This window comes from Phlebotomus papatasi, chromosome 1 (genome assembly GCF_024763615.1).
Source record: "Phlebotomus papatasi isolate M1 chromosome 1, Ppap_2.1, whole genome shotgun sequence".
In the NCBI taxonomy this organism is placed as follows: Eukaryota; Metazoa; Arthropoda; class Insecta; order Diptera; family Psychodidae; genus Phlebotomus; species Phlebotomus papatasi.
Window position 1 is genome coordinate 32,138,851 of NC_077222.1, and position 14,812 is coordinate 32,153,662.

General features: G+C 30.4%; 1 protein-coding gene across 7 annotated transcripts in view; it reads right to left on the minus strand.

Annotated features, from left to right (window-relative positions):
* LOC129798842 (cystinosin homolog) overlaps positions 1-14,812 on the minus strand; it is a 43,053-nt gene that overhangs the window by 8,402 nt on the left and 19,839 nt on the right. For 3 of the 7 annotated variants that reach the window (XM_055842238.1, XM_055842235.1, XM_055842239.1), the window contains 3 exons: positions 13,438-13,801; positions 13,082-13,370; positions 7,016-7,118 (listed from right to left, as the gene is read on the minus strand). In XM_055842238.1, the coding sequence (XP_055698213.1) occupies positions 7,016-7,118; positions 13,082-13,370; positions 13,438-13,801 (756 nt within the window). Of the gene's footprint in view, positions 1-693; positions 906-1,171; positions 6,598-7,015; positions 7,119-13,081; positions 13,371-13,437; positions 13,802-14,812 lie in introns of those variants that run through there. The other 4 variants (XM_055842242.1, XM_055842243.1, XM_055842240.1 and 1 more) reach the window with 2 other exon arrangements.

A 14,812-nucleotide genomic window follows, 5' to 3' on the forward strand; every position in this document is an offset into this window, starting at 1 on the left:
AAGTCGATTGTTCAGAGGAACATGAGAACAGTTACTAAAAAAAAACTTTAGGAGAAAGATTTCCTTTTTTTTAAGAATAGCACCATAAGTCATCTGTTTCGTGTGGGAAAATTAAAATTCAACTTGGTCTTTTAAATGAATTTATGAGCGACAAAAATTCATTAGATGACTGAAAGATGTGCGGGCCCCATAAGTAATCAAATTCAGGGCGAATTTTCTAATTTCAAGACATTTCTCGTTCTCTTTTCTCCATATTTTACTAATTTCTACACTTATAGTCCTTCTATCGATCTCTTGAAGAGTGTTAGACCTACTTTACAATGCCCATGAAAAATTGAAGAAATATTCGGAACCATTAATCATCCATGGCCTAAATCTGACTTACACTAAAAAATCGATAGTTATTGTCCCCTTGGATGGAAAGATAAGAAGAAATTCATATTGTTATTTATTCAAGGGCAATTTTTCAGCAAACTCATCACTGGATGAATTTCTCACATGTTCGCTAAAACATCTCTGAGCTTATCATGAGTGTCGTCATGACTAATGTCGTGTTAATTTTGGGGTATTTGCCTCTGAAATAAAATGTAATATGCCAACACAAAAAAAAACTGCACAATCTGTTTCATCGTCATTTTATTTCGTCACATTTGCTGCCAAAAAAGTCAACAATCGTTGAAGAAAACACCAAGGCACGTGGCAAAAGTTTTTATTTCAACATCAATATAAAAAAAAATAAATTTGTTTTTAGAACCAAGGTACAAGAATATGGTATTTAAGTATCTTTGTAAAAAAAAGCTCTAGAGGTAAACGAACACTGAAAAAGATAATCTCTTTAATATTTTTCTGGTACATTATTCTCTGTCGAAGATTCAGTCAGGTTCTTCGTGGAGCCAGATTTGCGTCTGGAAGAGGTATCACAAGAATCCAAAAATAGAGCAAAATCGAAACTTTTTTCTTCAGTGGACAAACAACCATAAAAAGAACCAAATTATATGACAAAACCAATTATTTGATAAATGGATGTAACCAATTGATGAGTATTTTTTTTGATGAAATGACCTTTCTTCTCATCTTACTTACACCAATCATGCAATTTTTTATGTTTCTCTTTTGAGTTTTTCTGTGGATTAATAAAATTAGTTTTTCATTCTAAAACTTTGCAGTGATACTTTGTACAGAATGTTTCTTTTTATTTATTTCTTTTCTAACTTCATGGGTTATTGTTGGAATTGTTGTATACAATTTTACAAATTTTCTTTTAATGTGTTTTTTTTGTATAAAGTTTGAGTGTTACAAAAATGTCACTGGATTTTTAGATTTTTTTTAATCTTTCATTTACTAATCCTAATTTACTAACAGGAATATTATTCAAGTAAAAGCTTAAATAGAAGTCATAGTCAAAGTTTTCTTTATAGTCGAGGAAGTAACAATATAAAATTAAGTCGAGGGTTCCTTAAGATTGAATAAAACTGGATTAAGATTGGCAAATTGATCGTCTTGCAAATCTATTATTCGATTAGTCAAATGGTCCAATTGGACTTTCTAAGAAGTTGTTTACAGAAAATAAGAATCAAAAAAACACCTTTTGTCATTTTAAAGACTCGTAACATGTTCTATTGATTTGATACCCTATTTTGTACCATGTGGGATACAAAATTTGAGCACATTATAGGAAAAAGTAGATTAAATTTTATTAATGTTGCCTGCCGACCAGACGTTCCTTCGACTCTTAATATTTAATCCAGGTCGTTTTCTCTGATTTTATGAAGCTTTAAATACTTTTAAGCTACAGCCAATCAGGAAATACAACTATACTAAAATATTGGATACGATTAAATATTTAATTACATGTGTGTAATACTTAAAGCTTTAGAGAAGAACTTTCTTAAATACATAAGAGGTTATGTTGAATGGTAATATTTTGTCAGAAAATTATATAACCTACAACTACAAGGTAAATTGAGTAGCTAAAAGTCCTTATTTTATGGCCAATGTCCTACTTGGAAGCTTATTATATTATATATATTTAAAAACTCATAAACTTGACACAGGGTCTAAAGGCCTAGACACACTTACGACTTAAGCCGAGAGACGACTTAGTGGAAAATGAAAGAAATGTAGTTTGACGATTATTTCTTATAAAATTACGCTAAACCGTCTCTCGGCTAATCCTCAGGTCTGTCGAGGTCCTAATAAAGGCTTCAAAAGTAAGGTTTAGCCACATGGCTTAAGTTTCTCATTTATTATGAAGCAAGAGTTTTGGGAAAATTTTAACCTAGGAACGGCTTATTAAGAAAAAAATAAGGAAAGACCTAATTATTTCCATAGAGACTTAATTTTCGTAATTTTCCAGGAAGAAAATTAAGTCTTTTTGGTCTTGAGAAGAAAATAAACCTCTTACGAACACCGGGAGAACCGAAGACAATACACAACTACGTCAGATACAATATTTGAAGACAAAAACAATATTTTTTCTTATTAAAAGTTTCGAGACATTTAGGAACTAGGCTAACCTTTCATCTTGAAACCCATATAACCCTTATATTTGGCATAGAAGTTATTTAGGATTCTAGGTTATTAAAAATATAAACTACGGAAACTATATAATTTAGCTAAGTACTTTGCACCTTGATATAAAAAAAAAATAAGAAAATTGTCTACATTTAATGATCCCATTCATAAAGCAATTTATATACGGGGCAATCATCTTCCAGATAGACCTCTAATAAAAAAATAAGAAATTAATAAGTACAAATAAAATTTCAATCTTCCTTGTCAAAATAAGTATGATCGTTTTACATAATTTAGAAGAAATTAAAAGAAAGTCAGTTTAATTCAACAAGAATAAATTTTGAAAAAATTATTCTTGCTGGTAAAATACAATCAAAATTCTCTAGCTTATGGATGAGGTTTAAAACCAATTAAAAACGTCCGAGTGCGGTATGAATAAATATTATTAAATAATTAAAAAAATACTTTTAGGTTAAATTCGAAAACTCAAAAAAATTTTGAATTACTTTTGAGATAAAATATAATTTATTTTATCTTTAAAAAAATGTAAAGCACCAAGTTGATTTGTTTTTTTCAATTACTAAATTGGCCAGTAAAATTCCAATAAAAAAGATATTTTGAACCTCTTGCCAGTCAAATTCATTCACTTTTAGGTTAATTAAAAAAATAAGCATTATCCGAATGTACTTAAAATATTTAATTCTATAAAATATTTTAAGTCCCTTTTTTCTCTGATTAAGTAGGAACAAGTGGGGTACAATAGAGTCGAGGCACTTTGAAATAGGGTTGTTTTCTATTTTTAAATTTCAACTTAGTCTTTTGCGAACTTCAGACCTAAGGCTTAGCCATATGGCTTAACTTCTCTAATTTCCTGTCAGTCAACATTTTTTGGTAAATGATCGAATTGGATTCTGCAAATCCAATAAAATGGGTTGCTATTTAAGATTTTGATACCTTCGAGAACTGGGCTAAACTTCTAGTTTGAAGACCGTTTTATTAAAAGTAATTTAGCTTCAAAATTGATTTGTAGAGCTAGATCGTATCACGGTAAAGTTCAGTTCTAATTAAAAATAAGTGAAAAGAGCCCTATTTCAAAGATGACCCTATTCACAGTTAACTCACTTCCCTTTAAAGCTTTGAATGATCTCAAGATCTATGCTATAAAAGAACGCCATGGCTATAAAAAGTGCCCATGCTTCGTACGATCCCAAGCTTCGCAATGACTAAATTTTTTCTTACATTTCAATAAATAATTATTCATCGCACCCATATTTTAAAAACTATGGGAAAGTTCCCCATTTGTAAAATATATTGCGGAGTCACATTTATTCAGAAACATAGGAAAATTTTATCACTACGAAGTTTGGGATCGTACGAAGTATGGGCACTTTACCTTACAGGGAAAAACCTTTATTTTGAAATATCATGTATCCAAAAATGCCATATATTATATTAGGAGTATTTTTAGGTTATGTCATTTCCAACCAAATATTACTTCGAAGTAACCTCATGATCATTTTGAAAATTTCCTCCATTAAATTCTTAATTATTTCCATCAATTCTGAGATAAATTTTTGGCGTTTTTGGCAAAACTTTATTGTAAATCTTACATATTTGATTTCTTTTCATTCATAATAATTCGAGAGCAATATTTTTTAGGCGAAATTGTGACGTGACACCTTCCAAGCAAATCCACTGCACCGATTTTATGGGAAATGAAAGTTAGGCCACACCTCAATAATACTTAGATTTTGAAAAAAAAATGCTTGAATTTTAAGTAGTTAGTTTTAAATGACATTATATTCATCATAATGTACATGATAAATCGTAATAAATCTCTCTGATTAGAATTTTAAGGGGTAACATCTATCAGAACGCCCAAAATCAATTGATTTTTTCTGAGTTTTCAGCTGTATCGATCAATAAGGAATGTTCAGATGATATTACATATGCATTGGAGAATATAAATGTATTTTTTATTTTTATTTCGATTTTGAATAATAAATAGAGGCACAATAATGCACTGACTAAGGATAGATTTTTTGAGACACTTTGCGGCTAGCAGTAGAACTCGAGTAATTTTTATCCGACTGACTTAAAATTTTCAGAGTAGTTGCTAAGATAAATTCTCTATATACACGTAGGATTTTTAAGATTAATAAAGAATTACATTTTTGATATAAACAAATAAAGTCAATTTGTAAAACAGAAAATAGTGTTTTTTTTCTTCAAGTTGCTGTTAATTTCATAAAAATCGATATTTCTTAATTATTTTATGTGCTTCTATAGAGAACCCATTTATGTAGCTACTCTGAAAATATCATGTCAGTCGGATAAAAATTACTCGAATTCCTGGGTAAGATGGGGTAATTTGAAATTACGTCAATTTTGGAATTTTGAGATTTTCTGATTGTTCCAAATAGTCGAAGGGAAAAAGAAAACCATGAAGAAATACTAAACTTTACTTTAGAGAGAGTACTTTCTCGTTGTTTTTTTCTTTTTGCCATCTAAAACTGTTAGAAAATTTCACAGTTTAAAATTAGACATGATCCAAATTACTCCATCTTACCCTACTGCTGGACGCAGTGCCTCTCAAAATATTATTCTCAGGTCGTACAGTTCTATGTCGCCATTCTGTATTCAAAATTGAAAATAAAAGAAAAATGTTCCAATATATTGCTCGATTTATTAGCAAAATCACAAAAAAAACTGTTGATTTTGGGAGTTCTGATAGATGTTACCCCTTAATCAGAAGTTTCAGTTTAGAGAGTTTATTGGGGGAGTGGTTATTTTTCCAAGGGCGTGACTTTTCGGCTTCTTTCCCAAATTAAAATTTCCAGTGTGGTTTGATTGATTAAAATTTTTTTAATGCTGAATATTTCAATTTTCAATGTCTAACATTTAGTTTATTTAGGGCGAAAACACCTGATTTTCTGAAAATTAAGGAAGTTAAAAGACCGGCAAATTCGTTGGTTTAGAAAATAATTAAACAGATATAGGTGATAAAATTACAGAGATATAAAAAATTAAGGCATTCGAATGGGTCACAACACTTTCATTCACTGATAAAAAAATGAAGATTTTTTGACGTTTTCTGATTAATAGAATTCTTTTATCTCAGAAACGATGAACTTTATTGACAAATTTATTATTGAGCAATTTTAGTTTTAAAGGTATTTCGAGTATTTGAAAGAAAACTGGCATGTGTCAAATTTCTTTCGTTAAGTTTTACGTCAAATTCAAACGCCTTCAAATATCGTTAAATACTGGAAAACTTTTTGACTTTATTTATTTGCTTCAGACTACATTTTTATTTGGCGATCTGTTAAGGAACCCAATGTTCTAAAACCTACTTTAAAAATTAATTCTCTGCGAAAAAAAGATGTTTTATTCTTAAACATTTTATTGCACAGTGTATTGGAGAGTCTAACAAATTTTATTTCTCAATTATTAAATAAATAAATAGTTTTAAAGCTTCTAGAAGATCAATAGCACGAAGAGTACACTAAAATAAAACAGTCTAAAAGATTTATTTGAGAAAGTATAGGTATTTTCAATACCATCCTTTCTCAAGGTCTAAATTCTAAAATGTAAAGGCAAAAAAAAACTTAAGGAACTGAGAGAGAGAATAAGTGGTAGAAACAAAAATGATATTCTATCATATTCGTCAGTAAAAGTTAATCTACAATTTTTTTTTCAAAAAAAATCTTTTATAGCAATATTATCACATTGAGTTGTTTCTCTCTCTGAGAGCAAAAAATTCATTGTGATTTTATCACACATGACTTTTTCTTCATCACTGTGATAATTTATGTAATGTCCCTGCATTTCATAACAATTCTTCTAATTCAACTTATCCAGTGGTAGTGTTAAATTTTTTTTATGTGTTGTGTCTTCTGTGTTAATGTTTTGTGTTAAAAACTGAGAAAAACTTTCATCTCAGCAAATATTTAGTGTTTTTTTCATTCATTTTTTTTCTAATATTCCAAAGTAAATATTTATGGTACCATCTCCTGCTTTTCTTTGTCTGCAATGAGTTTTTCGAGATTTGAGCTATTTTCTTTAAGCCCGCTGTGTCGATCCCTGAAATATATACAGAGTGTTCTTCCACATTAGAAGAATGAATGTGTCAAAATAAAGTTCATATTTTTGGTAAAGCACATACAATAAAGGAACAACAGAGCTACCAAGTGTTAAAAGAATTTAGTTTTATTTGTGAAAAAGAATTTCTCTACGTGCAAATTTGTTAGTGCAATTAGTTTTATTCTGAGGTGTTAGGACAAATTAAACCATGCTAAAAAGGATATTTACAAGAGATGGGAAAATGGGATGGAATTTGATAAGAATATTCTAGATCTACAACATAAAAAAAATAATAAAATATAAACAAATCACAGAAAAAAATGGAAATTATTTACAGTGGCAATAAAAACGGATTTTCTTTCAGAGCAACTCTGAATCATCATTTGTGGAAATCGAGGAGTATTCCACTGATACATACCGGTACAGAACGTAGTGTTGGATGATAAATACAACATCGAAGCATACAGAAAATAGTCCAAGACCGAATTTTGTGGGATCACCGAATATCGAATCCCAATCATCTGAAAAAATAAATTTCATAAAGTTATTTTATATTTTTCTCTGAAAAATTAATTGATTTTTTTTAAATACTCAGTATCGAAAAACCTTATAAAATTTTGTAAAAAATGGGGGGGGGTCATCGGAGAGTTTAAATCGATATCTCTAACTGTTTTACCTTTAGAGACAAAAAGGACAAACAAAAATTTGTTTAAACCCATAAAGCCCAAGTCATCTTTTTTTTATAATCTTAATATTAAAATAAACGAACAAAAGCAATGAAAAAGTCATTTTGGAATTCGCCCAGATGAGGGAAATATGTTGTGAGTATACACTGAGAAAAAAACGGGGGTGCGATTAACTTCTTTCCCTCATAGCTTTAACACTTTTTAGGTGCAAAAATATATCAACACTTTTTAGTGTTAATTTTAGACATTTTTGAGGGTAAAATTAACTTGAAAAAGGATTACTTTAACCCGTAATACACCTGAAAAGCATAATATTAACACTGATTTCGGATCAATACTGCAGGGTAAAATAAACATTTCCGGAATGTTTATTTTACCCTGCAGTATTGATCTGAAATCGGTGTAAATATTACCCTTTTTAGGTGTATTGGGGGTTAAAGGTACCCTTTTCATGTTAATTTTACCCTTAAAAAGGTATAAAATTAACATTAAAAAATGTTGATAATTTTTACACCTAAAAAGTGTTAAAGCTATGAGGAAAAAAAGTTAATCGCATTCCTATTTTTTTCTCAGTGCACTTGTGATTCCCATTCAATTACTTTTGCTGTCGAGAAGATTCAGACATACTTCTCTCGGGCACTTTCCTGTGTCAAATACTTTAAAAGTTTAATTAAAAACTACTATTTATCCTCAAAACTATCATTTAAAAAAACATTTTGTTCTCGAAAAAAATCAAAAAATAGTTGTAAAAAGTTAACAAATAAAAGATTTTCAAATAAAAATCTGTACTCTCTGTAGTACTACAAGAATTCCGAATTATATGAGTCGTTAAGAGTAAGAATAAGAATAAGAATGGACTACGAGAAAAGTAGTAAATAATGTTTTTATTCTGCAATGAATTTTTTATTGAAATATTTTTGTTGTGTTGAACTTCACAAAAAAGAACAATGTATTTTTTTAAATTTTTGACCTTATTAAAATGTGCCCATTCTACAGATTTAAACACTTTTAATTACTGTCTCTAAAAAAAGAATAATATTTTTTAAACAAGACTGAAGGTATGAAAATGCTTTTGCCTAGATTAAAGGCGCAATAGTGAATTCTCGCTTGCGTAATCCAGCAACTGTACTAACTGCATTATCATGAATTCTCGCAAAAAAATGTTTTTATTTTAGCACAAAAATCTACTCTTCTATATCATTCTTGTACTATACAAGAGATCATCAGTATTCTTAAAGGTAATTTGTATTTCAAAATATTCTAATCGTTATTTTTTCACTGAAAAATAAATAATGTTCAATAAATTGAATACACCTAATTGGAAAACAGTTTAAGAACTTGAACTCAGAATTAATGTCGCATGTACAAAATATTGTTTTTCCCAAGTTCTTTAAAAACAACTACCTGACAGTCTAAGAGTTCAAAAAAACACCTAAGTTTATCCAAAAATGGTATGTGAAATATACATTTATGATATATTTTGAAAGATCATTTACGTATTTTCCTTGTCTAATTTATGTAGTTATATAAACCGACATACGTCTTTTTGGTAACAAAAGCAAAATCCCCCGTTATAAAACCATATATAATCACTAATATTTATACAATTGAATTTTTCATCTTCTGATTAGTGTCTGTTGCGTCTTAAATTATTTGTATAATTTCAAAGTAAACAGTTGTTTTTATGAGTCTGGAAATATTTTAAATGTTTTCACTATTTATCTCAATGAATTTCTAAATTTGAATCGAAGAAATTCCTTTGAACTCATTGAAATTTGCTTAATATTTTTTGACTCATTAAAAACTTGCTCAAGAATCTCGAACGCATTTCTCTTGAATATTTTTCTCAAGTGTTTGCTAAAAATTTTAAAATAAATAATTGCAATGGTGACGAAAGGTTCATAAATTACTGAAACTCCCAAAAGTTTCACAACTTCTGATTCAGAAAATGTGACGACGGAACTATGATATCATATTTTGCTAAGAGATAATAAATTCATTGAGTGGACTCCGAACTAGTTCATCCGGGAAACTCGCGGGGAACCCTGGGGATCCACAGATTTTTTTCAAGGGGATGGGAACTAGTGCCAATTTTCAAACATATTTATTTATTATTACTTCAATCATAAAATTAAAACCTTGAAATATTCTTATTAGAATTTAATTTTTAAAGAGTTCTGTGTTATTCAAAATTATTTTGAATAACAACATTTAATTATATTATTTTTATATTACTCATTGCCGTCATTACCTTTAGTGACGGGTGAGGGCAGATGGTGTAACTACCAAAATCTACGTAAAAATATTAAAACAGCTTTTTTATTATTTAAATCTTTGCGAAATATCACACATTTTTACAATAACATACAAACATAATAACGTTCGCTTTTATTTTATTGTTTTGCCTAAAAATAGCCTGTACTAAAAGTTATTGCGAATTAACTTTGTTTGTTTTTATGAATAATTAAAAAAGGCTGTAAATGTTGCAATTAGTCTCTATCAAAATCTTAAAAAAAAAAACAGGAATAAATTTAAGTCAAATGCAAAAACATAAGACATTAAAAAAGTGACTGAAATATATATTTTTACCCCGAGATCCTAATGCATTTGGGAATGAGTGAATTATTAAATAAATTTATTAATTAAATTTTCAAAGTCTTCTGAGGGTATTGTAATCAACTATTAAGTAAAAAGACAACAATTTCAACGTAAGGGACTTTAGTTTCCAGTTTCTAGATCAGAAAAGTAGTTCTATGATGATTATTTTATCAAATTGTTTAGAATTGTCTACAAAGTAACGTCTCAGTCTAATATAAATTTGCTGCTACTCTTCAATTAAGCTAGTCTTACAGGGAATTTCAGACCACGCCTCTTTGACTATTTTAAAAAGTATTTTTTTTTATAAACCAATCTCTGCATATTGTTTCTGATGGAGCATGGTCGCCGAAAGTCTCTACAAGATTTCCTTTAAACTTTATTAACCCTTTAACGACGAGACACTTTTTACGGACAGAAAATCAACAATAAAAATTAAACTGGTAAACATAATCAATGATAAGTCTTACATCTAACCTTGGAAAGTCCAACAGAGTCTGATTCGGTGTATTTTGTGCTTCTATGAACGATAGGGACAAAAATAGCCCAAAAATTTAAGTAATTTTTCTGACAATACCAATGAATAATATTTTTCGCTTTAATGAAAAATATTACGTATGAGTATTGTTGTTTTTATTGCCAAAAGGGTTTTGCTTAAAAAAAATTGTAAGTATAAAAAATAAAGAAAATCAATTATGAATTTGAGAATTTAAAAATTCGCCATTTTTGAGCTTAAATATTTACTACGTTTACTACATAGCAAATAGCTAGAGACTTGCAAAAAATATTCTAGATTCCTTCAACCTTCTACTTTACAATTATGTACAGACATAAGAAAAAAAAAATAACTTTACGTAGACAGGAAAAATTATTTCCTTTATGGGACACCGGTGTTCCAATCGTCCTTAAAGGGTTAAGAAATATGTTGTTTACACTTTTTTAAAACAAAATGTACAGTGCTGTCTCGCTATATGCACAGTTTGGGTACTTTTTTTGACAGTTCTCTCTCTGAATATGCACAACTTTTTTTGAAATTCCCAACGGTTTTTCTCCTTCTTTCTATAAATTATTATTTTTTTATTGTTCTAGAATTTCCCGTGTTATTTTAACTATAATATGAGACAGAAAAAATAAAATTAAGATAATTAAAAACGAGAAAAATTAGTTATCAAGAAAATAATTTTCTTTATTACTTTGTCAAAATGTAAACAAATTGTTTTTGAATGCAACCGACACAAAAGCTGTGCATATAGAGAGTGTGCATATAGAGAGACAGAACTGTACTACCAATTACAATCTATTGATAAAAAATAATTAAGACGTTGGTTACAAAAACCGCCAGTACATACTGATTTTGACAGCATCATATATCGGTGAACAGCGAGAACTTATTTGTACCCCTAATATATTCCTACACTGAGAGAAATCCGAAAAAGTTAAAATAACATTTCGGAAAAGTTAATTTTACCCTGCAGTATTGATCCGAAATCGGTGTAAATATTACCCTTTTTAGGTGTATTAGGGGTTAAAGTTACCCTTTTTAATGTTAATTTTACCCTTAAAAAGGTGTAAAATTAACATTAAAAAATGTGGATATATTTTTACACCTAAAGAGTGTTATAGTTATAAGGAAAAAAGTTAATCGCACCCCCTTTTTTTCAGTGTAATAGCTTTTAAACCCTTTTTAAAATCGTCAAAGAGGCGCGATTTAAAATTCTTTAGCTTAATTGAAGCGTCGATTTTCGACTGTGGCGCCCCTAGTGTTGGGGTCCTATAAAGTTCAAATGTACTATGTTGTAATTAATGTTATAGAGCTTTGCGAGACCTTTAATTTGTGCCCTCACTCGTCAAAATCGGACAAATAGAATAGAACAGGAGACATGGCGTTTTGTATTTCGTGAACTTTGAACTCTCATATTTTCGGTTCTATTTTAACCACAGCGAACCCATGTCACTTTTTGTAAACTTTATAGCCTAGACTACAACACTCTAATATTTCATTACCTTTTACAATGGCGTTTTTAAGAAAAAATGAGTTTTAATGTTGTATGGACGAAATATAGATATAAATGCCCTCTACAATTATATCGAAGTAATCATCAAGATTGGTTAAGCACGTGTCGAGATAATTAAGGTTATGTGATATTGAAATTGGTTTTTCGACTGTGTCGCCCCTGGTGTTGGTCACTCATCAAAATCGATCAAATAGAACAGGAGATATGATTTTTTGAATTTAGTGAACTTTGATCCCTCATATCTCTGGTTCTAATTATAACCACAGCGAACCCACGTCACATTTTGGAAACCTCATAGCCTAGACTACAACACTCTAAAATTTGATTAACTTGCACAATGCTGTTTTTGAGAAAAATGAGTGTATATTTTGATGAATTTTGACGCTATCGCAGCGCCACCTGTGGTGACTTTTTGAACTTCCATCTAGTGCTGATTGAGACGAAACTAAAAACCCAAAAGCCCGTCAATTTTCGAACTTGGACCCCTTATAGCTCGGGTCAGAGGTTATCGATCGACTTACGTTTTCTTTTGTTTGATAGGTATAATATGGGGCTACAATATACTAAAATTTGAGCCTAATGCACAACGGAGTTCTTGAGTTATTTAACTTGGAAAATTGAAAAATTTTGTTGTTTTGCAAGTTAGCCACCCATATATTCGTGATCAGGAAGTGGAGACACATTTTGGCAAAGTTTGGGCCCGATCGGAGGACATGAAATTTTGGTCGGATTATAGTAGGTAAGATTGTTAAGAATCTCACCTAAATGATATTAGAAAAACCAGTTTAATATCATTCTTGAATTATATTAAAAAATTTAAGAAAATATGCAAAAGTTTCTGTAAAGCTTATTACTATTATCTTGGGTTTCCTCAATATGGATTAACTCCGTATCGATATTTTCTATAAAATTTGATTTTGCTTTGTATTTCACTTTTTTAATTGAACCCCAGATTGATTAAATAAATAAATCAATTAGAGCAATTATTTTGAGTTTACCATTTCTCAGTAAACAAAATAAAGTAATCTAAATCTCAAGATAATACACCACATTTTACAAGGCTTTTCCGCATGGTAATTTTAAAGTCACTATCAAGGAGGAGTTGTTATTAACGATTTCTGTTATCTTCACTAATTTTCTCTGAAAAATGCACTTAAAATCAAGTGGCAAGAAAAGAAAGGAACTTACCGTAGTTGTGAGCATTGAGCATCATTTGAAGCATTGAGAGAATTCCTCCGGTGAAATCAAGAAGAATGTTACCAATGCTCCATCCGACAGTTGATTTCCTTCTGTAGTTCATGAGGGCTTGTGGAACATACTTAATGAGGGTGATGGTGAGCTTAATGTAGCTGCAGGCATACAGGAAGTCCAACCAATGGAAAGTATCTGTGGCTGCCAGAATGGCACAAACAATAACAACAACTGCAAAAATGCCCAAAATTCCACGAGCAACATTTGATACTCGTTGATCACCACGCTGTAAAAAATATCCCCATTAATCCCTTTCAATTGAAAGAAAAAACTATTAAAAATTAAGTACAAACCTCATAAATAAAACATTGACCAATGGTGACGAGGGTGGCAAAAGCGGCATGAAGGGAGAATACTACGTCATTGACTAGGACAGGATTCAATCCACGTGGGAAGCGCTCAAAATATTCAGCCTGAATTCCAGGATTCCAAAACAGTCCCATATTGAATACACTGTACATCACAAAGCCTACAATATTGAGCGCCAAGAAGTCTGGATTGAGACCAACAACGCTCTTTCTTTGGAAATTGTAGTAGATTTGGGGATAGAAGGATATTGACCATGCCACAAAGTAAACCCATCCCACAACAATTGACACGTAGATTATTATCTCAGAAATTGCTACTGTTATCCTCACAAATAAATTTTCGCCGGGACTGCAAGAGAAAAACCAAGAATATGTTTTTATACAAAAAATAAAAATAAAAGAAATTAAAAAGCACGTGATTTGAGTTAAAATGATGTAAGACGATGAATTTGCAAAATAGCACTGATTGATCTATTTTCTGCTTAAGATTATGTGTACTGAAGCTTAATCAAGCGGATCAGTCAGTCAAATAAATTTGCATGAAAAGCAAAAACTGAAAATAACACGAGTATGAAGTCTCTCAATTCTTAAACTGTATTTATCTCTAAATAAATTTCAAAAAAGTAAATCAAATGTCAAGGATATTCAATAAATGATTAGATCTCTACAATTTGCCAAGCAATGTTATTCATATTCGGTGAATGTCAAGGTTATTTATTACTTTAAAACCTTTTAGAACATTAGTAGTACGTAAGGTAAACGGTAGTGGCGCTAAAACCACATAAAAATGCTTTTCATTCCAGTTTTTAATGCTTTGCGTTGAGTACTTTTTTCAGGGCAAAGGGAAAGAAAAGAATTTTTATACTGGACCGAACCCCCTCCCTTCCTACAACGATAACCGAACGGTTCCTTACCGGAATTACGTAACAGGTAAAAGTTTGGAATATACAAAACTTTTAATTACAGCGTAAACCCAAAATAGACACAGGGATCGACTGAGGGATTAGCTCGAAAAATGAGGATTGGTGACGATACACTCAGGGATCAGCCCAAAATTTGGAGGATCAGGCTGATCTTCTAAATTCGTGAGGTCTAGTGAAATTACGGGGATTAGGCGACATCAGCGCCAGTCCTGCAAATAGAAAGCTTCACTTTTTTTTGGGTGCTTTTCGAAATGTCAATTGGGTGAGAAAACATGGAGAGTAATGGTACGCAATGTCGCAAAATCTTAAAATGCGTTAAGATTGGAGTAATGAGAAGGTCAGAGTGCATCTTTCTGTACGAAAAATCTATTGATATTGCACTTATGAAGTCTTTCAGTAGGGTAAATTAAGCTAATTCAAAACCTGCTCCAAATGGA